This window comes from Camponotus vicinus, unplaced genomic scaffold (assembly GCF_025532165.1).
Source record: "Camponotus vicinus isolate PSW18456_S1 unplaced genomic scaffold, iyCamVici1.0 SCAF_12, whole genome shotgun sequence".
In the NCBI taxonomy this organism is placed as follows: domain Eukaryota; kingdom Metazoa; phylum Arthropoda; class Insecta; order Hymenoptera; family Formicidae; genus Camponotus; species Camponotus vicinus.
The window spans coordinates 14413427-14441283 of NW_028141948.1; the positions used below are offsets into that span (position 1 = coordinate 14413427).

Genomic DNA, 27857 nt, shown 5'->3' on the forward strand with positions numbered 1-27857 from the left:
GGTGAGCAAGATTGCTCGGAGCTGGATCATCTGAAATAAAAAATTCAAAAGGATTTAGCTTTCGTATGAATTGATCTAGTCGGTGAACGAAGGGATTTTAATTTTGATGAAACCTTTTTTTTTATTAACAAAAGAACGAAAAGTTTTAACACGAAAAATTCGTATTTTTGCGTCAAACGTCTGTCACATTGTCAAAAATTAATTTTTTGTAAAATCCTTCGTTCACCGACTAGATCAATTCATATGAAAGCTAAATCCTTTTGAATTTTTTATTTCAGATGATCCAGCTCCGAGCAATCTTGCTCACCGCCAAGCGCCTCCAAAAAAAGATGTCTCTGGAAAATAGCTACTGTGCCTACATTTCTCGATATTTTTAATTGAAAAAATTATGAAAACTTCTTTGATAGATATATATTATAATAAAGAATCGATGAAATAAAAATACCTAACAGTTTTTTTTTTAATTTCCCAAAAATACGTTTTTTTCGACTTGCTGACTAGGTATAACCTCTTAACGAGTAATAAACTTGTCACAACTGATTAACTATTCGTGACAGGTAACAAGACTATTAAGTTCGTAGATAAATTATGATTGTGCTATATCGGAATGCGTACATTTCTTCTATGAAAGTAAATGGAATTCATCTTTAGAGCCAGCTTTTGAGGGTTAATGCAATTTGGCAGACGTACAGGATTCTCCGCGCTTTCAATACGTTGCTTCATACGTCGTAGAAAGCAATTTAGACGAAAGGTCGATGTTCACCTCCGGCCATGTACGATCTCTCGCTTCGTTTCCAATGCTGTTCTTTCAATGGAATAAATTAAGTAGGGAAAGTTAGAGCGAAAGAGAGCCCATTCGTCTTCCAGTACTCGCATAAGTTTTATTACCGTATGTTGAGAAAGGCACTCGAGTATTAAATTAGTTAGAAATACAAATACAGACTGATTTAATGAACGGGCATCTCCGATCGTCACCGTACCATTGCGAATTCTCACGAGAGTGTCACTTCTGTTGATTCAATAATAAGGATAATGGACGAGATACCTTCAAAGTGAGTCCTAATGAAAGCGAGTGGTTGCTCTATCGAGAAACCGGAAAAGCAACACAAACAGAAGATTCTTTCTCTCAGGAAACTCGATGCATTTACGCGAGTATGCACGGCCAGATGAAGTTGGGAGACATCCAGTTCCATTAGAAGAGACGCAAATGGCCGATAAATAGACGTGGTTTCTAAAATACAATGCAAGTACGAGCCTTAATCGCGCGCATTATTTTTAGACCGTATTTTTTAAATAGACTATTGTACGCAATTATTGAAAGAGCTGGAGCTAAAAAATACAATTTATTTATCAAAAAGCTTCACAGAGGAAAAGTGACGAAAAGTACGATTTTTTTATTTAATCAAATATAACTGTTACATTTTATAAATAATTTTAATTTTCATCGACGTATAATAATTACACATGTCGCCAGTTTCATCTCTTCCGTTTAAGACGTTACATCTTATTTCTCTTCATTTGCCGAGTAAGATGAGGATTGCGTGTAAAAGTTCATAATGATAAATTAGAGGTCACTTTATACTAATTAACGTGGTGCGCGAGATTATGCACCGACTGTTTCGGTGCGCGAGGTGCAAGCTTACATTACGTCGGTCATCTCGCTTACGGTACCGCGGATCGTGATGCGCGTAATAATCATCTCACGTTGCCATCTGGCAGCTTGCGCTGGCGCGGTCCAGGCGAACGTTATATCGAGAAAATTGCATTTATCACGACGCCAGTATATCATTGCTGCGTCATCGTCCTTTGTCTGCGTCTTTATCTTTTTTTTTTGCTTAATCCTGTGTTCCAATCTTGTATTCGTAACTCGTCCTGCGACACGCTAACGTGCATCTGGTGAAACAGCTCCGACATCGGGCAATGTAATAGCCGTATCAGGTATTTCATTAAAAGAGAAAAAATTATTTCATACAGTCCATAATTACTCCATTTCATAATTACTCGCTAATACATTTTGCATAACTAATTTCCGATTATTTGATATACTTTGTGTAATTAATCTCGTGAAAAAAATGAAAAATACGTGCAACACAATTAATATGGAAAACATTTTATTTCCGCTTATTGAACAGGATATTCTGTGGATAAATTATTGAACCAATTTAAAATAAATTTTTACATTAAATGTATACGATGTAATCAGCTTCAAATTATTCAATGCACAGATGAATTTCAGATATGTTTCTTTTGGCGTACAACTACACAAAAACATTGTATTATTAACGTATCTTTCTAACGCGCAAAAATTAATGTAAATAAAGATTTATCGTTGAAAACCGAATACAATGAGCGTAAAGGGAGAGACACGTAGCTTAACCTTTCCTCGGGGCGCACAGATGCTCGAAGCCGATGCTAGGCGTAAATATAGCTGCAATAAAAGGTTAATGCATCGTCGCGCGAAAGAAGAGAGAGACGAGAGAGGGAAAGACGTGTTTTATAGTCGGGTTTAACGTCACCTCGCTTTACACAGGGGAGGTGCATACCCGACGTCGGATAGTGCCACATTCGTATCGGAGTCCGAAGTGAACCCAACAGGATGCGGATGTATAATACATACAATATATATATATACAGAGTGGGGCATCTAAAACAGGCCACCTGAATAATTCGGCTGCTTTCGGTGATAGAAAAAAATGCTTCAGACCACATTTGCTTGGTTTTACGAGAACTATAACCTGAGATCAATGGTTTTTTTGTAGGTGAAAGGGTGGAGGAGCTACGAAGGTCAACTTTGATTTTTTAAATGGAACCGCCTACTTTTTATTGCATATTCTTGCAGCTCATCTCGAGAGCTTTCCAAAACACTATAATTAAGTTAGTTTTCATTAAGTACTTTTCGAGTTATGAGGCTTGAAATCATTTCTTAATTTTACATAAACCGTAAAATATCTTGTAAAATATTCATTTTTCGATTAGCTTACCTTAATACTTTTATGTATAAAATAATGAGAGGAATCAATTGGTGTAAAGAAAAAACATGGTTTCTAAGAAAAAATATGTAATTGTTAATTGCAAATTACATATTTTTTCTTCGAAACAACTATGTGTTTTCTTTATACCAATTGATTCTTCTCATTATTTTGTACATAAAAGTATTAAGGTAAGATAATCGAAAAATGAATATTTTACAAGATATTTTACGGTTTATGTAAAATTAAGAAATGATTTCAAGCCTCATAACTCGGAAAGTACTTAATGAAAACTAACTTAATTATAGTGTTTTGGAAAGCTCTCGAGATGAGCTGCAAGAATATGCAATAAAAAGTAGGCGGTTCCATTTAAAAAATCAAAGTTGACCTTCGTAGCTCCTCTACCCTTTCACCTACAAAAAAACCATTGATCTCAGGTTATAGTTCTCGTAAAACCAAGCAAATGTGGTCTGAAGCATTTCTATCACCGAAAGCAGCCGAGTTATTCAGGTGGCCTCTTTTAGATGCCCTACCCTGTATATATATAATATATTTTTTTATTATATTACATTATATATATATATATATATATATATATATATATATATGTACATCCGCATCCTGCTAAACTCATTTCCGACTCCGAGTACGGATATGGCACTATCCGGCGTCGGGTATGCACCTCCCCTGTGTAAAGCGAGGCACGTGACGTTAAACCCGACTATAAAACACGTCTTTCTCTCTCTCGTCTCTCTTCTCTCGCACGACTATATATATATATATATATATATATATATATATATATATATATATATATGGTGATTTATGATATAAAATAGAGAAAACATGGGAGAAAAGAGGAGCGCGAAGACAGGTGCGCGAAATTACAGGTGCAGCGGGTCGCCGCGCTTCGCGATGCACGTACGAGCGAGCTCGAGCACGTGCGTGCGATCGGCTGTTTACGCTATAAATGCTACATACGCTCGGTAGTGTGTTATTAATGTTTGACGCGGATGGAAAATAATTTTCTAGACAAACGATCGAATGACAGCTCGTCGATACGTTACTCCCCCGTCATGTCGCAAAGTGTCGCTTCTAAAAATCGATATTTTAACCCTTTCGCGCGCCGATACTGCGTTCAAATAGGTATAACACATTTCCGAATACTATGATGGAGTAGGATAGATTAGTATACATTTAGGTAAGATTGACATAAGCATTTTCATAATCGATAGCGCATTCAATATAGAAAAATTAATTTTATAATTTCCTAACTTAAAATTATATTCTCATTTGTATAGCGATTAAAATATTATATTTGTGAATTTATAGAAAGATTGTAAAGTTTATTTTTTATGCATAGGATATTATTACAATTTTCTTCGATTATTCTTACAATCGAAATTTAAACGATCGTATTATAAAAAATGGAGCATAGATTTTGTCGAAATTCTCCGAAACCTCGATCCATATTCTAATCTAAATATGGTCGTTCGATTTTTATTTCAATACAAAGATCACGTCGAATGTTAAGATGAAGAGATTGAACAACTGTGTGCGCAGCGAAAATGCGGCCCCTTTGACAAGGCACATTTACAATTCTTATTCCCGTACCTACCTGTCGTCGCCTTATGCAGAACCGATCACTCGTGTGTAGTTTTTTTTACGGCTTTCAACAGCGGAGAATCGACAGTATTAAACGAGAACGGAGAAGACAGCTTTCCTGAAATTCTCGCGCTGTACGATCGGTAGAGAATTTGCATTGAATGCAATAACTTATCAAAGCTCGGTGGAAAAAACGGTCACGGCACAGCGAAACCGTTCGATGCATCTTGATTAATAACGGGGAAGCCGCGAGGCTGCTACCTTCGTACGTCGTTTTCATGTTACGCTTGTGCGATAAATTATAGCGCGGGAACAGACACGATATGGGGAGAAAGAGTCTCACCGAAGAAAATCGCGCTTCTACCAAGTCGGAGTTGTCATTCAATGCGCCCCATAAATACAAAGATCCGCATTCTATGCGCGATCTCCTTTTTCTCATTAATTTCCCGGAGACACGGTGTGTTACGCATCTTCTTCTTCTTCTATTACGGATTACACTCAGTCTGCGTGATGCCACGGATCATTAACGATCTTCGTTGCGACTTATGAGCTTGTATTTACAAGTTACGGTGTAGAACATTTAACGCCTGAAAGCTTAATAAAGAAGTTGAAGCGAACCGTTAAAGTAACAGATACGCTTGATAAGCTACAAAGTGATGATGTCGATCTCAACCTGAATATATTTAATTACTGGCTTTGAATATATTTAATTATATAAGATATCTAATAATTACAAATCAATGTATAAATTAAACGTTTTGGAAATAATATTTGATACGGTATTTTCCTCTTTGTGATAATTTATGATTTTGGGAGACAAATAATTTGATCAAAGAAATTTTTCTCTTTTCCTTTAGAGAGAGAAAAAAACGCCAAGTCTCTAACTTCAAAATCTTGTTTAATTTTTTAAATAATATGATTCTTTTTCGATTTTTTTAAATGTTACTAAAAAGAGATAAAACATTACGAAGAGAAATGACCAAATTTTTCATGTTTATCAATATGAGAATCACAAAATTATTGAAATCAGAATAAAATATAATAACTTATGAATTTAATGAAGCATCAGCTTCACACACACATAGAAACAGAATATGTAATATATAATTATATTATATTTTCCGAATATTATTATACAATATTTTCCGAAACGTATTTGTATTTTATTATTTTATCAATCCAGCTTATTTTAAATTATTCTGTCCAGTAATTAATTGATTTATTCTGCTGAGAATATATATTCTGGACAAAATGAACGCATAATTTTGTTTCACTTTTTCTTTAAAATTTTTCGTTAAAATTTAAATATCAGCTTTTAAAGAAAAAGTGAAAAAAAATTATGCGTTCATTTTGTCCAGGAGTATATTCGACTGTGCTCACGCCGAAACACTTATACACGAATCCTTATTCTATGCCGCGCCTTAATTTAGGCCCGGCAACCGGCGTCTGCCAGATTTTAATAAAGTCGCGATTAATAGCGGCCGCTTTAACGGGCCGCTAACAAAGTACCGGTGCATGTTACCAAGCAAAGTGCTTGGCTAGCGAAAACTTGAGACCATAGTCGGCCGATCGTGGATAGACCGCGCGCGGGAGCGGTCCATCAGGCTCTCTTTCTCTCTCTCTCAGGAGACGATGAGCGCTCTCATGTTGCAAACCTGTATGCGTGCTGTCCTGGTCTGGAGCCGGCAATTACCTTATGTTCGTGTGCGCGTCCGCGCGTGCACGCAACGTTTATCGAGCTATCGAGGTTGTGCAAATAAAGAGAAAAATTTCTCCGACAGGAATGGAGAGAGAAAGAGAGACAGACAGGGAGAGAGAGAGAGAGAAAGAGACAGATGCGTGTCTAATTGTATCCACACGCGACGAGATATGGCGCAGCTTCTTTGACAAACGGCCGAGTTAGATGAAATAAAGAACGACGGTGGGTGAAGGGAATCGCGATTCCTAAGCTCGAATCGAATATCGCGTGTTCATAATTCTGCCTTTTTCACGACTCGAGAACTAATGTTCGCTTATGTATATACGTCTTGCACATGCACATGTATATTATACGTTAATGTGTGCGCCGGATACGATGATTTCACGAGCGATCCGATGACGCCGAGATCTCGCTAGGTAACGTAATTGGTAATTAATGTACATATACAGGTACGTATATACATAATTGTGGGATGAAACGAGTAAAAAAAGTGCGCGCACGCGCTTACGATACGCAACTGTAAATAATAACTGATGATGTAGATGCGAATAAACCGGAAAACGAGACCGCAAAACAAATGTCTGATATTCGAACGCTCGTTGAAAATATAAACGTATTATAGGATCGGAGATTCAATGATTATAAAATACAATTCCCTCTTCCTATTGTATGTTTTATATTTTTCCATAAATTAATTTCTCGGAAATACAAGCTTCGTTTCCTCTACAACATTTCATTTTGCCACATCACCTTTTAAGTGATATTAAGTGATATTAAGTGATACTAAATTCATCGACTATTTTATTTAAATACGAAACGCGAAATATGCGCGAACAGAAATAGCCTTGTATTTTATAATTAATAAGAAAAACGTAGAGTACTGCAAAATTGTATACTTGTATATCTTTATAAATATTCGATATTAGTTTACATAACGTCTTAACAATTTTTTTATAATAATTTATTTAGCATAATGTCGTGTCTAAAAATATTTTCAAAAATAAATCCATGCAAACCTCGGAAGAAACTTTGTTTTCATTTAAAGTTAAAAAATTGTTATTGCATCTTTATCCATAGTGAAGAAAAAAGTAAAATGATGTATCGTAGGACGACCATTTCAATTTCGCGGACGAATCTGAATCCATTCGTTTTATTTGGAATGTTATAAATGACAGCGATAACGCATGATCCCAATTGATATGATTCTTCTGTACGATAAACCCGGCAGCTTGTTTTTCTTTTTCTTTCTTTCTCTCTTTCTCTATTTTTTTAACGTTTGAAATAGCCAGTATCCGAGAGAGATAGGAATGATCGCAGGTCTCTTTTCTCGTCGATCGCGGTACCAATGATCGGTATAAATATACGAGACCGGTCCGGTTGCTATCGTCTAACTAACAATTTGGAGCGTGGCGTAGAAACAACAAACGACTATACCTGTATCCTCGCCTTAGGAAGAGATCGAGATTACTTCTTTGGAAATTCACTCGAACGTGTTCCAATCGGGTGATATAAGAGCATCAGAGATCGGACATACCGTTTCTACCGCGAGGCAAGAGTAAGCGAATATAATATAGGAATTCACATACCTGAAGATCCCATAGACCATGGCGTACGAACGTACGCCAAAAATATGTTCTCTCGATGATTAATCGAAAACGAGTGACGTAGAAAGCTAAATTTATCAAACATAACATTATATTTATAAGATAATGTTAAAAGAATAGTTAACCTAATTTTAATCTAATTACAAAATTATATCTATATAATAGTCATCGATGATATTAAAATGTAACAGCTGTCTCATAAAATATTTTAATTTAATATTTGAATTAATCTCTTATTTTTCTTACATTTCTGAAAAGCGATGATTTTCACGTGTACGAGTCACGCAGAAGCCCTACGAGATCCATAAACGATTTTCCAGCGGAAATTTGCAAAGTGTAGAGTCGTCTCTTCTACTTATGGAGAACTAGTTTGCGAATTTTTTCGCGTGCCTCGTTGATGAAACGAATGTCGGCGCAGCAAAAATCCATTTCGATAGTAACGGAGCGAACAACCGGATTTGACCGGTGAATTGATCGGATTATAGTGACAAATTCGCGTCCCGAAGAAAGTCGAGTGACTCGACAGCAGCAGCAATCGTTTCCCAAGCAGATCCAACAGGATCAGCGGGACGATTCGAAGCGGAACGAGTTTTAACGTAAAAAAAAGAGAGACTCGAGATTCAGTCTCCAGATCCCACTCGACCGCCATTGTGTTAAAATTATTATTCGTAGACCGGGTATAGAGGAGAACTTTCCCCTTTTCCTTTTCTTAAAAGCCGACGAATGTGCGCGCTGCAAAGTGAACGTCGTGCACGCTTCCCGCATTCTTCCTTCGGCGAATGCGTTTTGCGACGAAAGCCAACGTTTCTAAATCGGCGGTTAGCGTGCGCCGCCGACCGGTCGGCGCGAAGCGCGTGAAACACGCGTGTGAACGTCGGCGATCACGCATAATGCGCAACAGCGGGATAGCAGGATGCTCACGATTCTTCTCCATTCACGGACGAACGGTCGAATCGCTTATCCCTCTATAAATCCTTAACAGAAAATTCACGCAAGTGACATACAATTAAATTATCGAAATAATTAATAGAAATCTAAAGTAGAAGAAGAAAGAAAGGAATTTTATTTTCGTCAAGTTTGCTCCGATTTCGTCGACTGTCGGAAATCGCGAAACGTTCCATAAGAGCAATCATGAAGGCATCGGCGGAATCATCGGCCAAAGACTCGCACGTTCGCCGCTCGCGATACGCACCGGCCTATAAATCAGTTTAATTCGCGTGCGATTCGATACAACATTTCGAACGCGAGTTCCGGTGGGATCGACCGCCTTCCTTAGGCTAGCTCCGGATAAAAGGGGGAAGCCGAGCGAAGGAAGGAGAGATGCAGAGAGGGAAAGAAAGACGGAGAGAATAATCGCGTGCAATTACAGTACGCGCGCGGCGGCGATCGCGTCGATAATCATTCGGAGATGAGATCGGCCGCGTGCGAGAGATGCATCGCGAACTCGGCCGCGGCGCATGCACGAGATACACGGGGGAAATATTTTATTCGGACGCGAGCCGTGTAATTATTCCCGCGCGTGGAGTATCTCGATATCATCCTTCTGCTCCGGGATGCCTCTCTTTGCGTTCCGCGGTTGTAGCGAGCCGCCGTCGTGGACAAATTGAATGCTCTCCGAGAGGAGAGCGAGACGATAGTTACGGGCTATTTTACTAAGATCTAGCGATGAGAGTCAGTGACGGATTATTATTTAAAAGAATCTGACGCGGGTGTACGATCGAAACGAAATTATGCTTTTATAAGTTGTAAAAGTTCAAGGAAATCTCTTAATTTATTAATTAAGTTATTAATTCTTACTTTTATTAATTCTTAATTCAAATGTTTATGCCATCGGATGGTTTGCAAATATTTCCTCTTACCAAGATATACATAATCCTTCACGAATTATTATTTAAAAGAACCTAATGCATCACAGATCTGCGATTGTGATATCTTTTATTGACGAAGGGAATTTATGCTTTGAAGAATAAAAATTATAAAATGAGCTTTTAAGTTGTAAAAAATTAAAGAAATCTATACCGGTTTACTTTTAGCTTCGACATTTATCAATTATTTATGTAGCTACCGTGCATTTACGAATTAAATTCCACTCAATACGATATTATGATACACTTGAACACCCTGCAGCATCATACGTAGGCGGAAATCGATTCGTTTGACGTTGGCGTATCCAACTTTGACAAATCATTCGCAGTTGAAACCGCTATGTTAAATGCCACCCTCGCAAACACTACATCGAAGTGCATTTTATTACTTGATACGTCAATGATTATTTCCCCTGTAAATCAATATTATTTATCCTTTGTTAAGGCTCGAAGTCCGATTATATCGTGAGTGCGATTCTTCAAAAAATTTCAAAATTCCTGTTGTACATACACGTACTTTTCTTCCCCTTCCCTCGTCGCTTGAATTAAATTCCAATCTTCATCCGATGATCAGTTCATCGCTTCCGTTCTAATGTTCAAAGTTGCGTCGTCGCGAGGCAGATTTTCGAGGCGATAATCAGCGGCGCTCGTCATCTCTCGACTTCCGCATCTTCGCGGAACAACCGACAGACCATCAAACGAGCCCCCTTCTCGATTTAACGGGCGCTCGCGCGATCCATTCAAGTCAATCGTCTCGGTGCCATCGATCTTTGCTGAGCGCGACCGCGGGCGAAGCGCGTATAACGGTCGGCGGCCGAGAATGAAGCCCGCGATTGCGGGCCAGCAAAATGCCAGCAAAATGCCCTTTCCCTCCCGGCGGGAGTGCAATTAAATGATCGATTTATGGTTCCCGCCGATCGTTACACACCGGATATCTGCCCGGTTCGCCTCGCTAATGACGTAGCCAGGGTACCGTGCTTACGCGAGAGGGTATTCTCCGCTACGTGTACTCTCGTCGTTTGAATACGTACTTACACATGAATACATGCAGAAGAGGAGAACGAGCGCCAGCTGTGTATTTATTAACGATCACAGACGCGCGAATGTACGTGAACATCTATTGTGCATCGCAACCGATTGTTTTGCTCTTCGGTTGGGAGATGCGATTACATCCGAATCGAAAAATTCAATTCAAAATTCTTGCGCGAAGTCCTCTTGCATATTGTGAATTGTGGAAGCCGGTCATACCTGGCGGACATAGATTTTCGAGTGAAAAACTAAACTTTGAATTGTGCTGTTATGTTATTTCGTTCAAAACTCCGCTGCTGCATAAATCGGATTGAAAAAGACTCGGTGAAAGATCATAGTTCAGCCAAGAGCAGACACGCGCGAGGATAAATTGCGAGTTCAAAATCTATCTACGTGAGCAACTTAGCTAATTACTTTTGCTAATATACCATATCGCGGTCATAGATTAGATATTCCGAAATTCATTAGGATAAAACGAAAATTGATTATTATTTTAATTATTATTATATATAGATTTTATCAAGAATTATACATATTATAATTATCAAGTTTTCCAATTAGCTATCGCAGAAAATTGAAATTAATTAACTCGCTGGAATAAACATGATTTGCATACGCGATTTCGTTTACAATCGCTCTCGCAACTATGGCCTGCGTTTCGCGTCCATTGTACACGAGCGTGCTACAGATACGTTCGGTAAATGAGGCCGATATTCTGGTTCACTAGCACGTATGTGAGTGTCTGTCTATCGATAAGCATATGGGTATCTACCGATTCGTGGCGCACATCTTACCTCGTGGAAACCGGATTCGTCCGATACTCGAGCTCGGCTAATGAGAAACCCTCTTTTACAAGGTGTCTTCCATGCGAACCGCATCGAGAATCTGCCGACTTCTACCAAGAACATAATTCACGAAAAGGGGATCGACGCTTATTAACCCGGCTCGGAATATCTTGCAAATTATACGCATTTTCAACGAAATAGTATATATTTTTAAAGAGAGAGAGAAGAGTAGTCTTTTTTTTAATCAGATTTAAAAATTTTTTAAAAAATCACTCTTTAAACAATATTTTATATGAGATTAAATATTGCCGATAGAATAACAGCATTTTAATATTTTAAAATATTATTATTATTTAATTTATTTATATTATATATTAATCATATGTATGCGTGTATATGCGACTTGCTTTATGATTTATGCTATATTTTTAGATGCAAATATGTTATGCGCATAAATATTCTCTATCGTAACTTTTACATCACGTGTTCATCTAACATGGCTTAAATAATCTTCACTGATTATATCTGGGCGTGATTCGCAGCATCTTCATTGTTGCACACAAGCAGATGTTTATCTCGCGTTCATCCTCTTCGCACGCCTAAGTCTCTCATCGTTAATCCCTTAGGTGCGACAGATGGCATGGGAAAAATTCTCTATACTATTGTATAAAATTAGAGGTTCATTTCGGTATACATTTTTTATAATTTTAAAATTTTAATATAAAAAATACTCCTGCATCATTAATATTTATAATTATGTTTGATTTTTTATTAAATCACATATCATATAGAATTAAAATTAATTTTTCTATTTAATAGTGATACGTATATATATGAAAAGAAATGTAGTAGCAATACTTGAGTGCGTATCCCGCCGAGTACAAGATCGATGTAGTGCGATAAAGTCGTCGTCACGTCACGCCACGCCACGTGACACGCAGTTTCCTCGGGCACATGTAGGTGCGTACACGTGAAGGGAAGCGGAAAATGGTCTCACTGCGAACACGGCCCGCCTTTCCATTTTCTTTAAAGAGATCATTGAGCGCCGGCAAACCAGTTTTAATGCACCAGTTCATGCGATACACGTCTCCCAATATGCACTTCGCCGTCTTGCACGATCATGAAAACGTTCGTTAACTTTTGCGGAATTAAATCGGTAAAGATGCACGCGGACAAACGGAATATTTAATTAATTCAATTCAATAATTTCATAATCGAACTAAATGAATAAATATTTTGATGTCGAAAATAGTTTTTGCGTATCTCTCTTTAATTTAAAATAAAATATTAACGACATATTTATTATAAAAACGATTGCTCAAAGGTAAGGTTGAGCTGATCAAAATTCGAGTACTACAGCGGAAAGTGATCGTAAAGAATCGCTCCAAACGACTTTAAACCGACCTCCTGCATCTGCATGTGCCAATAGCACCAGGCCAAATCGTATTGTCTCTCGCAATTCTCACGAAATAACGCGTCTGACCTAGATTCGCAGATTGCGTTGAAATCGTGATGAAATTCAACGCGCATAATGATAAGCCTCGGTGCAATAAATCGCCATTGTAGCAGGGTGCCGCGCTACAAGATGTAACGAACTGCCTGGACAATGTTATAATTCGGAGCATGTTTCGCAAGAAGGTACATGATTATACGCAAGGCAAGTGGGAAAGTTATAACGAACTGCTTTAGTTATTCCAACTTTGCCGCTGCAAACAATTAAATATTGCAGCTTTTTCAAATTTGACTGACGTAAATTTGATTGATGTAAATGATAACAAATTTTGTTAAAAGCGACATATAAAAATTCAATACAGAAAAAGAAAGAGAACGAGAGATTGAAGGATTATTGGCGGATAAGTCAGAAGGAGAAAGACACGTCTTAATAAGATTTTAAAAAGAAGAAGAGTACAAAGAATAAAGCAATAAATTTTCGCGAAATTTTGCAAGGCGCGTATTAGTCGTCCTTGAAGAGTCTCGAAGCTATGAAGGTTCGCGAACGAATTCGCTTTACGGCAAGTCCTTTACGATGGGCTCAACGATGCGCAATTACGCTTCCTCCGGGACTATCTCCTTGGCCGGGTAGCGTTTTCGTCCTCGGCAAGGATACGGCACGGTAACTGCGAGTTTATGGCCTCGTTCGTTCGTGCGAATCCGCCGGCGCGGCAGGATCCGACATAAAGCAAGGATCGCGCGCGGCAGTGACGGCGCGCGATGCATCTCATTTCTTTTTTTCTTTTATTCCTGACTTCCTCGGGAAATGATGGGAATCGGACGAACGGAAGAATGCGTTCGGTGAATGTCGTATAAAAGGAAAAAGGGAAAAAGAATATAAAGTTTCTCTCAGTATTTTGTGCAAATAAAACTTCGCCGAGAAAGCTATTGGAGTATAATCAATATAGTTGGATGAATCAACGAGTCGGTCGTTTCGTCAGAAGAAAGGGAGGAGAGGGATTTTCTCTTTCTCTTCCCGGATCAATTTGTAAATTGATGACGCTTGAACAACTGTCAGAGCTATCCCGCGACTACTGCAGCGTATTTTTCACTACGTAACTAATGATCGACATCATTAGAGCAAAGAATGCAACCGACAATTTTACATAGAGATGCAACCATGTAAGTGCGCTCTTTACATATCTTCGATTACGATTCAGAGACATAAGAAATGAGTGGAACGTAAAATAACACTTTACATTGCAAGTGCGGTCTAAGAGAATAATATGAATCGGCAAATCAAAATTCCACGGGAAAAGACCTATCGCATTTGTGAGAAAGCATGAAATTATCATATTAAATTTTTAAATGATTTTTAAATCGATCAATATTTTTTTTTAATTTTGCAAATATCGAATTAAATTCTTTAATCGTTAGAGATTTTTTTGCAATATTTCGTATCAATAATGTTTTGCAAAAAATAGTAAATTTTGTAAGAATCTTAGAATTCTCTTAGATCTCTACGTTATATTATATCGGTACGATATCTGTCCTTTCGCGCGAAAACGAGCGTCACGCTCGGCGGATTCTGGCCGCAAAAGTGAGAATCACAAATTTTCCCGCGGGACGACCTCAAAAACCACGGATGAGCGTCACTCTCCGGATCGGCGAGCTCTCGCGGTCGTAAAATTCCTCGTATCGTGTGCCGTGCGAGCGGTTACCGATTCGCCGCGGTTTGCAGATCGCGCGGACGGTACTCGCGACCGCAACTTCGACGGATCTTTCACGAAGAAAAGAGCCGGGATCAACGACATCCTTCAGCGCGTGCAGCTGCGCGATGCATATTTCATCGGCATCGAATACGATCCATCTTCTGTACACAATTAAATTTTGCATTAAAATTAATTCCCGTAAAATTAATCGAATGGAACTCTATCATAATTTTTATTAAAAATTCGTTTAATAATTTTTTTTTTGGTCTCCCGATTCTACGAAGCTATCTTTATTTGCCGAAGAAATGATTATTACAATGGACGTCTGTGCGTCGCAGGAAAGACGAGCTTTTTGAAAAGTTTGAGAGTCCTTCGCTCTGTGAGTCACTCTCTGTACCACCTACATTGCGCGACGTCGAAAATAATACCGGTCTCCGCGACTCTTTCGCGAGGCGTTCATCCTTGATTTGAAGACCAAAGATGAAAGCCACGCATTACACGGCGATGATCTCTCGACAAGATAAGAGATGCATCCCATTCTTTAGAGCGTCATACATCCCCTCATGATGTATGCGTTTCGCCGGTGGGTGTCCAAGAGTGCTCTCTACGGTAATACGCCCTGCCAACGGAAGACAGTCAGAACTCGGGGCTATCGTGGAAGATTGCAGTCTTTATTAGCCTCAGAATAACCGATATTTTGTGAATTTCCTTTTTTCCGAACGAAGTAGAAAAAACTCCCGCGGTAATTCTACGGCTCCCAAGCAACAGCGTAGAATCCTCAAAAATACATAAATAACCCCACTAGTCTCTATTCTCTCTTCAAGATGCGTTCTTTCGGACTCTAAACTATCTTTAATTATACTTCGATATATAGACACGCACATGTAAATAATCTATAGCGGATGTCCTAATTACTCATCTCGTCCAATTAATTGCAATTGTTTATCGTCAATTTACGTCACAAAAGCTCAAGCGAAGTCTGAAATATTAATAATGGAGAACTCATTTCGCCAGAAATGACGTGAATCAGATGATTTAATTACGCAATGAGCAGATGGGAAGTACGCGAACATTTAACGTATTATACAGAATGTGAAATGGAAGCAGCCTTGCTAAATTGTTGCGAGTAAACGTATTTCATTTCGCGGTTACTCTAATGGAATGTTTTAGTTTAATAAATCAGACCCATACACATGTGCATTGCCACGTATGCATGCACGTTTGCGATAATTACATTTTTAATCAATTTTGTAATGAAATAGTTTTAACGTCAACTCGTGTAGACGGATCAATACTCGTTCCTTCTTAACTAAAGTTGCTCGAAATGTATTGTTCAATAACAATATGGCTGCTATCGGCATTCGATATGTACGAAATACAATCATATTAGATCAGTAAGATACCAATATATGTTAGATATGTACCATTCATATTTCGAAATACGAAGGAAATGTATTCTAATGTATTTCTAGCTTTAATTTTTTAAATAAATTTTGCGAAAGTAAAATTCGACGTTTTATAATCAACAAATCCAAAGATGAATAACATAGAAATGAACGCACATATATGAAGAATGTCGAAAGAATTAAAATAAGATTTTTATTTTAAAAAAATCTAATATACATCTCCTTCAAAAAAAATTACAGACATTCAATAGATGTCTTTAAAGTGTCTTCCACTTGCGCTTTTGTGATAACTGGACAGCCAGTATATACGGCATGAATGCCGTGAACGACACTTTCCTACGGCAATACAAACGTTGGAGTCTCGGCAACGACACGATGGGCACTCGATATCGATAAAATGATCATTCCGCGGCTCGTCGAAGCGGAAGGCACCGATTGGCGAACAACCGTGAGAGAAAGAGCTCACGATTCGCCGCTGAACTTTTTCGAGAGGGTAATACTTGAGGAACGGTACATCGCCGAAGGGTAACGCTCGCTTCCACTGCCGCCACCGACGCGAAAAAGAGAAACGCGGGAGAGAATAAGGATCGGGCAGCGCAGGCAGCCGCAGAAACTGAATCTGCCTACCGTTCTCTTATTGGATCCTGTCCGGACGACCGCGAACCGCATCGGTACCGCAAGCGTCAGAAAAAAAATAAGGGGAAAGAAAAATACTCGCGCGTCCGCGAGCGCGCCATTAAGTCCTCGACGAAGGACTTCATTATGCAAACGCGCAATTTCTATCCATTAACTTTGTTCTCGTCAATTATCCCTCGCCTTTGAGGGAAAAGAACCTGTCTGCGAGAAAATACACGCGATAATGCATGTACAAAGAATTCTATTGTTGATAGACATTCTTTGCTTTCGCTTCTCGCTGCAGATACTTCTCTCTCTTATCGGTATAAAAAGTATTCTTTTTTTAATTAAACACTGAAAAGAATCTTCTTGATAAGGATAAAACATCGCTGTTCCTTCCGCATTGTGTTCGGTCACAACGGATCGGAATCGGAGTCGAGACCTCGCGAGAAATTACCTCGTGCAGCCGGAAGGCGTATTTTAGATTATGGTAATGCAGTTCTCTCAATTTCGAATCCGGCAACTGTTAAGTCGTCGCAAGGAAACGAAATTCTAATTTACGGTCGTTAGATGGTAATAAATGGGTTCAGAGTGATATGGCAAGCGAGCTTGTGCGGAAATAAAGAACCGTTAAGGGAAAGTGCAAACAACGTCAGTCTAAACCGTGAGAAATATTCAGTGAAATTTATCTTACTCCATAAATAAACGTACATTTACAGTTTCGGTAAACGAACATGTAGTAAAATATCTAACTGTTACTTCTGCATAATCTTGTCTATTTAACAGAGTTCACTGAAGAATAATGTACACATAATTGCATATTGGATAAATAACTATACCGGATACATTATATCTTTATTTTTCTTCTTTTTCTAATCAAGCATTTTTTATGGATTAGATTAATATCAAGACTATTCTCTTCGCTTTGCCTTTACTTGCATACGCAAATGGCGTATAAAAGAACAGATCAGATATCTTACGGTGTTTATGCATAAACGCCCAATGTTGAATGTCCCGTTAGGTCGTCGTATACGTCTCCACCTGCGAGTGAAAAAACCGCGTGATTACACGTGCGTACGCGCGCGTGCATCACGCGCATAATGAAGAAGCGGCTCCGAGATGCGACGAGACGCAAACGCCCGTTACATCATTTATCTCGCGGAAATCGTAGACTCGCATCGAAATAGACGCACGTTTCCGTGTCTCACCATAAAACGCATGTACAGTACACGTGTACATAGCGAGACGCATGTCCGGTGTTGCATCTCACATTTACGCGTGGGTGTAGGTCACGTGCGTAACACGTATATGTTTGACTTTTTGCGTGTGTACGTTTATGTGTGTGTGTGTGCCTGTATAAAAGGTGCGAAAATGAATATCGTCGTATCAAGAGCGTTGACGAGAATGCGACGAAGAAATTGAATTACCGGAGGATATATCCTGACACTTGGGAGATCATTTATTTAAAATATGCTATATATACGTAGTAAAGAGAGTTTGAACGCCATCATCCATCGGGTGAGGGAATAAAACTTACACTATGACGTACGGTTATTGCGGTAAGAAATTCTGCTCAAGCTTCCTCGTCGTAAATGCACTGATTGAATAGCAGTTTACGTCAAAAGTGTCAAACACCATAATTATATAGCGTGTTCCAGATGTATATAAGAGACAGTCTCCGGAGACCGGAGGAAAAAAAGGGAGAATAACGATGAAGTTTCTAAATTGCAAATAATTTAGAGGACTTAATTTTTTTCTTAAAAGTGCACGTGACACTTCCAAGATGCATCGAGAAAGGGTCAGGCGTTAATTCTGAGACACCCTATGCAAAGATTCTCAAGAATTAACAAGCGGTTTTTGCTCTTTTGAGACATCCGGTATGCGAGCGTGAATACATTACATTTCGCTCGTCTTTCTTCGCGAACGACGCGTCGCGTGATAATGAATCTGGTGGGGAAAAGCTGCTGCCTTTATGACGTTCTAGTCGATTAAGCGCGATGTAATCGCAGCTGGCCGCCAGCAGACGCGGTTCTTTCGCATCGGATCGGAGACGCGTAATCCAATTTGACGAGATTGCGTTTTCACGCAATCTCGTCTGCCCCAAGTCGTCCTTTTTTACTGTGTGTTGCGTCGTTACGCATGATATTCTCGAGCTTTATTGATACTTCCATTGAGTATCCTTTGCATATTTTTTTACACATGTATTGTATTAATATTTGTCGGAGTAAAATATTGAAATTTGTTCGAACAATCTTATTATTTTTAATCTTCTTATCGGAAGAAACTTTGTATGAAAAAAAATTGAATCAAAGAAATTCTGACGTGTGACAGTGACTTTCGGAGCTGTAGAGATATCGCGATATCCTGCTGAATTTAATCTTCATTCGCGTACGTATCACATGTGTATAATAAACATGTAGACGTGAATGAGATACGGTAGTAATTTATAGGATGCTATATAAGTCGCGACGGTATGCGAAAACGATACTGGGTGTGGTAAACCTCCGTGAGCCTCTGATAAGACTCTTCATGGATAATCCGGATGTGTACTCGCTACGTCACCGGAACAACACTCACCTGAAACAGAATGAAAACGATGCTTTAATGTTATCATCCACGAGATAAATTCAATTAAAAATTATATATATGTCTATATATTTTATCGCGGCTGTAGATGATGATGTAGTGAAAGAGAAATGTACAGTTTTGAATTTAAATTATTCATGCTTGAGATTTCTACGATGTATAAGAAAGTCTTATTAATACTTTCCCTCGCTATTATTCTTAAATATTTATCCCCGTGTACTAAAGCATTAAATTTTATGTATAAAAATAATCATCCAACAAAATCTTATCTTATATCTTATATGAATTAATCACAAGGATGTTCATAAAATGGAATAAATGTCGTATAATATGTAATCATATAAAATATAATATATATAATAAATATACATATATAAAATATAATAAAAATATATAAACAATATTATAAAGATATTATAAACATGTGTATTTTTTAATAACATTTTAAAGCAAGCAAATTTAAAATCGAGCTCTATATTTTGATTATCAGAATAATTCATATAGTTTTTTCTGTTTTTGCGAATCACAATTATTACCATGATTTTAGTACAAAAAATACAGTAAAATAAAATTAATGTTTATTGATGCACGAGAACATTAAACATAGAAAAATATTGTAAATGCATTTTTAGCCTTTATTGTTTACTTTCGAATTGAATCAAAAGCCGATGAAAATTATACATTGCTAAAAGCGCAGTTTATAAAGAGTACATCAGAGATAACGATTCACAATATACTATTCGAATCATAACGGACATAATGCATCAAGTAAAAGAGTACAAAGATTATTATGTGAAATAGCCATTTTTCCGGTCGGTATTCGGCTTGGAACAATAATTATGAGATTTATCGTTCGTTAGCGTCGTTTAAAAACGCTGTTGTATTAACTCGGTCATATGATATGAACGCGTTGCCCCCCAAATCATCTAGCAAAACGTGCCAAACGCAAATCGGACGTCGATAGATACGATAAATCACGTCTCCAGCACCGGAAGTGCATCGGCGGCATTGTCGACCTGACACACTTCGACCTTTAGATATGTGCAACTGCAATAGTACCTATGTAGTTCACTCCAAATCGATATCTATTCGTGACAAAAAAATAATATCAGAAAATGATTTGTGAGAGTAGAGAGAAAAAGAATATAATTGGGGGCAAACGGTGAAGCTATGACGTGAAAATGTCAAATATCAAACTCTGTCTCTCGAAATACATGACCTACAGAACTTACAGAAATAAATCTCGAATGTTAAAGAAAAGTACTTGCGAGTACAAATATGTACAGCGGACAAAAATCAAAGTTCCTGAAATTAAAGTCAACGAATTATTTTTTTGTGTAAATATCTGAAGATTTCTTTAAATTGCAGTTACGGGTACAAGCGCAAAGAGATCTTCCTCAATGATGCCGAAAACATTATTTTCGTTACGCAGCGCAATTTCACCTTATCATTATTTACGGTCTACGTGACCGCGTTTATTTAAAAATATCATACCAAAAGCGTTTTGCTACCTAGAAGAAGAGACATTCCGTCGCGCTACCGCGACGCGCCTGATGTAAACACGATCGAAACAAGAAAAAGGGTTGAGGAGAGGGAAGAAGATGTACCGCGAGTTCGCCGAGAATGATAGCCCGTCAAGGCTGCCGCTGCTTGACAGTCTGACCTCGTGCCACGAGGCCGCGATGTTATATTTACCACCTGGAAGTGTTTAGAAGGGGGCTTTCTCATCCGCGTTCCTTAATGGTCTATTATTGGACGGTCTATTAAAGGGAATGTGCTTGAGCGAGGACCGTCATGTCTGTCGCGCGAAAATTGCAGGATAACGTTACGTCCGCGACGTGGTGATAAAACGCAACGTGTAACAAATTTATCCCGAGACATTATAATCTTGGTTTAAATTTCAATATGTTAAGTACAAGATATACGATACAATTAACATGTCAAGTGTGTCTCAAGTATGAGGAAAGTTAACTAAAATTGCACTGTAACAAGAAAAATTTTATGGGGTACAATATATGTATCGAAATAAAAAAAGATTATCTAAAATTACTTTTTTATATAAATAGTTGCAATATTATATATAATAATTTATTTTAATATTTAAAACATTCACACATATTTTTTTTTAATATATTATAAAATACCTTAGCGAAAAAATGTAGAATATGTATGATTTTTTAAATGCAACAAGTTAAACGCTGATATTATAATATTTTCTATTCATTTCTGTTTTAATTTTTTTACAAGTAGTAACAGAGTAAAAATGAAGTAAGCATGGAAAATATCTTTCAAAAAGACCGCCAAAGGAAATCGATACTGAACGACGGCGGCGCTCATGAGTCTCAGACCGATAGCGTGATCACTCGCATATGCTGCGTAATATCACAACTTTATCTTCATTAAAAAAGAAAGAAAATATAATTACATACACCATATCCATGGGAATACGCGCACATTCTAAGTAAACACATGTACAATGCTTGTATCAAATCATCAAGTGCAAGTAAGGTCCAAGTGGCAGCATTAACTGGGTCCAACGACTGCAACCACATCTGTTCGCCAACAAGAAGATGCGCATGCGTAAAAAAGTGAGTACCATTGACATCAATATAGACACGATACATTTTAAGCGTACGCAGACGTTTAAGCGAAATATTGCTATAATTTTTATTTTGCAAATATTGATTGACACAATCAGCTGATCAACGAAACTCAGACGATTAAGCAAAATTTTTCTATAATTTTTATTTGCAAATATTGACACAATCAGCTGATCAACGAAACTCAGACGATTAAGCAAAATTTTTCTATAATTTTTATTTGCAAATATTGACACAATCAGCTGATCAACGAAACTCAGACGATTAAGCAAAATTTTTCTATAATTTTTATTTGCAAATATTTATTGATACAATCAGCTGATCAACGAAACTCAGACGATTAAGCAAAATTCTTCTATAATTTTTGCTTGCAAATATTTATTGACACAATCAGCTGATACTGAGCTATGAAATTATTAAAAAATATCGAGGAAGATTAAAAAATTATAAAATGTTGGACCTTACTTGCACTTGATGATTTGATACAAGCATTGTACATGTGTTTACTTAGAATGTGCGCGTATTCCCATGGATATGGTGTATGTAATTATATTTTCTTTCTTTTTTAATGAAGATAAAGTTGTGATATTAAAAAATAATAAACATAAAAATATAAAATATAATTAAAAATATTATTCGTTCGATAGTAAAAATATTGATTAAATGGCGCGAATACACTTGCATACAGATATAAATTAGCAACGTGATTCTTCGATTGCGCGATTGTAACTAATAAGAAAGAATTAGATCGCGGAAGGGATTATCGCTCCATCGTAATTTGCCGCGCGAATAGAAGCGCGATTCAATATATTGTACATGATTCCAATTGTCTGACTATATTATCTGATATATCCACTTTCAATCGCTACTTAGAAAAATAATCGCGTACAGATTCCTAATGAATTTTCCTCGCGCGTTGCAACAATCGATACAATCCCGAGCGATCAAGATAATATGATCGGTATTTTTTCAACTAAAACAAAATCAATCAAAATAACAATGACAAAAGAAAAAGTAAAAAATTCGCAAATTGGAACCACGTAAATAATTGCGTGTCGAGAATGCCGACTGTAATTTAACTTCACAATTACGACACCTGTCATTCAAGGTATTCCTGGAACTTTGCAACTATCCCCGATGAAGCAATCAAAATCGCACAGCGACCAATTCACATACGCTGATGTGCAAAAGTTGACGCGGACCATTAATTACGTTGTTACTTATTCCGACGCTCTGACGCCGCAAACACGCGTAAAAGACAGAAACATTAACGTTAACCGCGATCGCGGTTCCAACGAGCGATCGTATTGAGCCTCGTTAACCTTGACATTTCGAGCGACTCATGCCTCGCGTTTATTTTAGAAAGGTAGACACACCGTGACGAATTTTTACCCTGCGGGTTGATAAGCGATACTATTGAGTACGATGCGATTCTGTCGTCATCTATTTATGCAAGAACACGCAAACTCTCTATAAGTCTTTTAACTGCATGTTCTCAGACTAATCTAAATGTGGTATCTATTATCTTAACAAAATTATTTAATTAGGTGCCATTCTCTCTTTCTCGCAATTTTTTTATTTTTCACATATTCTCATTGGGAGTGTAATTAGACTGTAATTAAAGTTCTGCTAAAATTAAATAGATTTGAGATAAATTAACGAATAAAATTTTGTTTACTTCTTGTAAAATTTAATTTGCTAAAAGAATTTTTTAAAAAAACATTTTCAATAATTTAAGGAATGTTGATGTATCGAGGAAAAAATTTCAAAAATTTCGTTTTATATTTCAGTGTTCAGATTCAGTTTTTAATTATTATCAGTTTTCAATTTTGGCATTAATTTAACGTTTCTTGCAAATTTACCAAATTCATGTTAAACGCTAATTATCTTCCAAAGTAGAAAGAGTATAGATGCATATCACATTTAATGATCTTACAGAATGAATCTTACAGTAAACGCTTAATTATGATTGATAGATATACGCTTCCGGGTATTAATCCGTTTTGCCTGCGTGTTCTTTACGATTTCTAATTTTTAAAGGATAAAATCGCTTGTAACGCAAAACGAAGATTTTTTTTTAAAGAAATCTTGGAAAATTTAAAATCATACAGCTTTTTTCGATTGAAGAGACGGTTAGCGAGATGCAATTACGAATGATCATCAAACCGCAAGTTGGACGAAGAATGCTGTTCACCACAAGATATGCTAATTTTTGGGTGAAAATACTTCAAAAAAAGAAGAAGAAGAAACCGTTGGCGTCAGAGGTTAGTGTCCCTTATTTTCCCATTAATTAATCCGGCCACTCCCCTAATTATCCCGTAACGGTTGTGCTTTATATCGGTTCGAGAGAAACCTTCTCTCAGGGGATCACACGCGCACTTTCCCCAGACATTTTCTTACGTAACAATGTACGTCCGTGTTACAATTCGCGTGTTTCCATTCCCGCGGCACATCACGATCATACGACCTCAATCCTCGTGAATCTTCTCAGTCGAATGGATTCCAACCAAGAATCCACCGTTTCAAGCATTATATTACATCGAGAGAATACAAATACCGTTCTTTCATTATTTCCAAGTGTTCAAACTTATCTCGGATCAGATTTGCGCGGTATAAGCTTTATCTGAAAAGAATTAGCATCTAATATATTTTATTTTTTTTATATAACATAAATTCTGTTAATGCATTGTAAGTAAATAATATTCGTTGACAATTAAAATAAAAGTCAAATGGACAGATATTTGCAATATAAATTTTTTATTTGTTGATTATATTTACTCCAGAATTGTTTTAATTTGCATTTAAAGAAACTTGGCTTTTATATATAGAATATAAAAAAATTCTACAACCTAATAAATCTTAAAATTTTTCATTAGATATCTCTTGTATAAATCTTTTACTTATCGATTATTTTTTTAAACACTGGATAATTCTTACTCTGCGGTGGTGTAAAATTACTCCTGCCCGTGCAATTTAATCCCGCGCTACGGTAACGCGAAACGGCAAATATACGAGTAATATGATCGCGCGTGTTGAGAAACGATATTAGCAATCGGATGGCAGTTCGCGAGTAATATAGACAAACGCTGGGACTTTTAAAACCACAGCGATCCGTACTTGCAGCGCGATGCAGGGATCAATTCCTTCTTATGCAATCGCGGAAGGGACGCCAGCCGCTTGATGGCGCGGTGTCAACACGCGTATAAGAAAAGGATGTCGTAACGGAATGTAACGGTCGTTATTTTGTGCTCGCGATGATCCCTCCGAGCATATTTCCTCGGTCAGCCATACAAAGCGGCCTCCGTTTGTGATTACGGTATACCATGTGCAGGTCCTAACGAGCTACCTATTGCAAACCGGCGAGCCCCCCTGGACCTCGTACTTTGTCCGATACGCCGACGTGATGAACGATCAACGGGGAATGTCACACTTTAACTGGCCAGCGGGTGACAGTAATTACCACGTGCTTAGGACCGGCTGTTTCCCGTACATCAAGTATCACTGCAGCAAACGACCGGCGCAGGACCTCAGCAGCGAGGACAGATTCTTCAAGGCGATCAAGATATTGAACCTTGGTAAGTAGCCGGACACTCGCCTCGGAAAAGAAATCCGTATTCGGAAACGCGACCTTGCTTATTTACGCCGATCGGATGCGATAAACCGACAAGCTCATAAATCCTGCAATTATTAAAATATACGGTGTCCTACAGAATCTTCGATATTAATTTTAATAAGATTTTTCGACTTTGCTTTAATTAAAATATTAATGAATATTTTGTAATTTATCGGTAACAGAGTGAAAGTAAAGATACCCGTGGGAGATAAGCTCCTGGCATTTAATTAAGTTTTAGCTTTTTTCTGTCTTCCTCAGATTTCTAAATCGAGATTTAATTGTCAAAATTTTTAATATCGTGAGAAATGATGATATCTCCATTTTCATATAATTATCTAAAGAATCATCTCAATTTCGAATTCGTTAAAAGGTATTTTCCTCATTAGAATTAAGATGAGGCGTTTTGCGACACTCGATATATTTCTTCTGATATAATTGAAATCAATCCGTATCTAAAATAACGATCGGAACAAGGCGTCACGGCAGAAATCACGCGATATCATCACAGACGGTCTTACTTGACTTAATTTCCGAGAAGAGACGTGTGGAACGGCGACGACGACGACGTCGTCGTCGTTGTCTTTTCACGGTCAACGTCTCGTTTCATTGACTGCTCCTGCTCGATCTGGAATTAGCCATGGCGAACGGGTTCAGCAATGCGATCTCAACGACGACGCGATAAAACCCCTGACTTCTTGCGTTTGTTCGATCCAGGTATCCCCACCCTGATGTACGGACTGGCGGCGACGCAGCTTATCCGACACCACGAGATTGTGAAGACGCCTCAAGGAGACGTGACAATCCACTTCTTGCTACCAGAGGACAAAGGCGCGCCCTACTAAGATCGCAACTAGCACCATATTTAATACCTATTCGAGTTTCTCATGTGAAATGTCATGATGGACTTTAATGAAATGCCGAATGATTGCTACATGTTTTTTAATCTTCATGATGTTATTCATTAGTCCGGCAAGTCTTCAAATGCAAAATAAGGAGAGAATCAAGCGGCGTTCAAGACTCAGCCAGTTCTGTTTATTTATGACAGATGCGAGCGTTAGCTTTTTTTAATTGAAAAAATGGAGCAGTTGAAGATCTGGGAGTTTTCTACGAACTATCCGTTCAAGAGCTTGATCAAAATCAAAATTAGATAATAAGATCTTAATAAATAATGATAAAATGCAGAATTTTCCAATAAAAAAATGTACTTTGAAATTTTCTCAAATACACTTGAGAGGAATCAATTTAAAAACAGCGAAATAAATTTCTTAAAGAAACGCAATTGAATCTTGGCTACGTGGAATTGTGAACCGTAGAAGTCGAGAAAACTTATGTTCCACTTTTATAACTTTTTATTCGTGTTTAAGTAAACTCAATGAATAGCACGTATCAGTTTTTGTAGAACTTATTAATCAAATAAGACCAGAAAAGCATTCGTTAGTGACGGGACCAGTCGTGAATCTGCTGATAATCGACGATTCTACATCAGGTTTTGAGGGGTCTAAATAGGAGCACCTTTACAAGCTTTGACATCGCACCGATAAGACATGAGGTCTTATTTAATGAGAACGGCCGCGAGCGATCCGTACCTAGAACAAGGTGCGAACATGTATAGTTAACATTAAAGCGGCTTTCTAATTAGCTGCTACTCGCGTGTTTCCCGGCTTGATGATGCATTAACTTTGTCGACTCGTTTATCCGCCCCGAACTTGTTTGCATGGAGAACGTAAGGTACGATGATGAAAGCTCCCGTTGCCGACCGTTGGCATTTAAGTCGGCGATTTATACGTGCGTCGAATGCGATGCATAATAATTCGTTATAATTATTATAACTATGGAATGAATTACGATCGGCGAGCGAACATCCCCCCTCGCTCGAATCAATCGATATCGAATGCCGGATATCGCGGTAAGACAAGTCACTTCTAAAGGACACGCTCCGTCAGTTACGGATGCGATTGCACGTTGCCCGTAACCCTCGGCGACGTGCAGCTGTTCGAAATAAACGTGATCTGAACTTGGTAAAATATCTTTAAGATATACTCATGAGATTTGACTCGCAATTTGATTCGCTTTATAGCTTTAAGATGCGTTTATAAATTCATAATTATGTATCTTGCTGATTAATTTATAATTTATTATTATTTCCGATCTCTCTTATGAATAATACTTTGTGAAAAGTTTTATGGAGAAATTTTATTAAGAAGTACAAATTTGGAATTTTTCATCATGTTTATAAATTCAGAATTTTTATCTTTATTTTAAAAATATAATTTTAGGTTTCATTAATTTTGCCAAGATTAGATTAAAGATACTTTCAAATGATGAGAAATATAGCTTA

General features: G+C 37.7%; 2 protein-coding genes and 1 long non-coding RNA gene across 4 annotated transcripts in view; 1 reads left to right on the forward strand and 2 right to left on the reverse strand.

The window, feature by feature from the left end:
• Positions 1-27857, reverse strand: part of Cad99c (cadherin 99C) — a 109161-nt gene that overhangs the window by 61207 nt on the left and 20097 nt on the right. The gene's annotated exons all lie outside the window — the stretch shown is intronic.
• LOC145963137 (uncharacterized) lies at positions 12304-21966 on the reverse strand. The gene is made up of 2 exons (XR_014436090.1): positions 21736-21966; positions 12304-19297 (listed from the first exon to the last, which is right to left on the reverse strand). It is a non-coding gene; the product is annotated as an uncharacterized LOC145963137 (long non-coding RNA).
• On the forward strand, positions 21630-26901 carry LOC145963134 (uncharacterized protein C15orf61 homolog). Its single transcript, XM_083084820.1, has 4 exons — positions 21630-21894; positions 24034-24170; positions 25238-25481; positions 26234-26901. The coding sequence occupies exons 2-4, from the start codon at positions 24048-24050 to the stop codon at positions 26359-26361; spliced, it is 495 nt and encodes a 164-aa protein (XP_082940946.1). The 5' UTR covers positions 21630-21894; positions 24034-24047; the 3' UTR covers positions 26362-26901.

Coding starts and splice junctions, on each gene's coding strand:
- LOC145963134 (XM_083084820.1), top strand. CDS start 24,048: ATGCAATTACGAATGATCATCAAACCGCAAGTTGGACGAAGAATGCTG. Junction 24,171..25,237: donor AGAAACCGTTGGCGTCAGAG/GTTAGTGTCCCT, acceptor TACCATGTGCAG/GTCCTAACGAGCTACCTATT. Junction 25,482..26,233: donor GATCAAGATATTGAACCTTG/GTAAGTAGCCGG, acceptor TGTTCGATCCAG/GTATCCCCACCCTGATGTAC.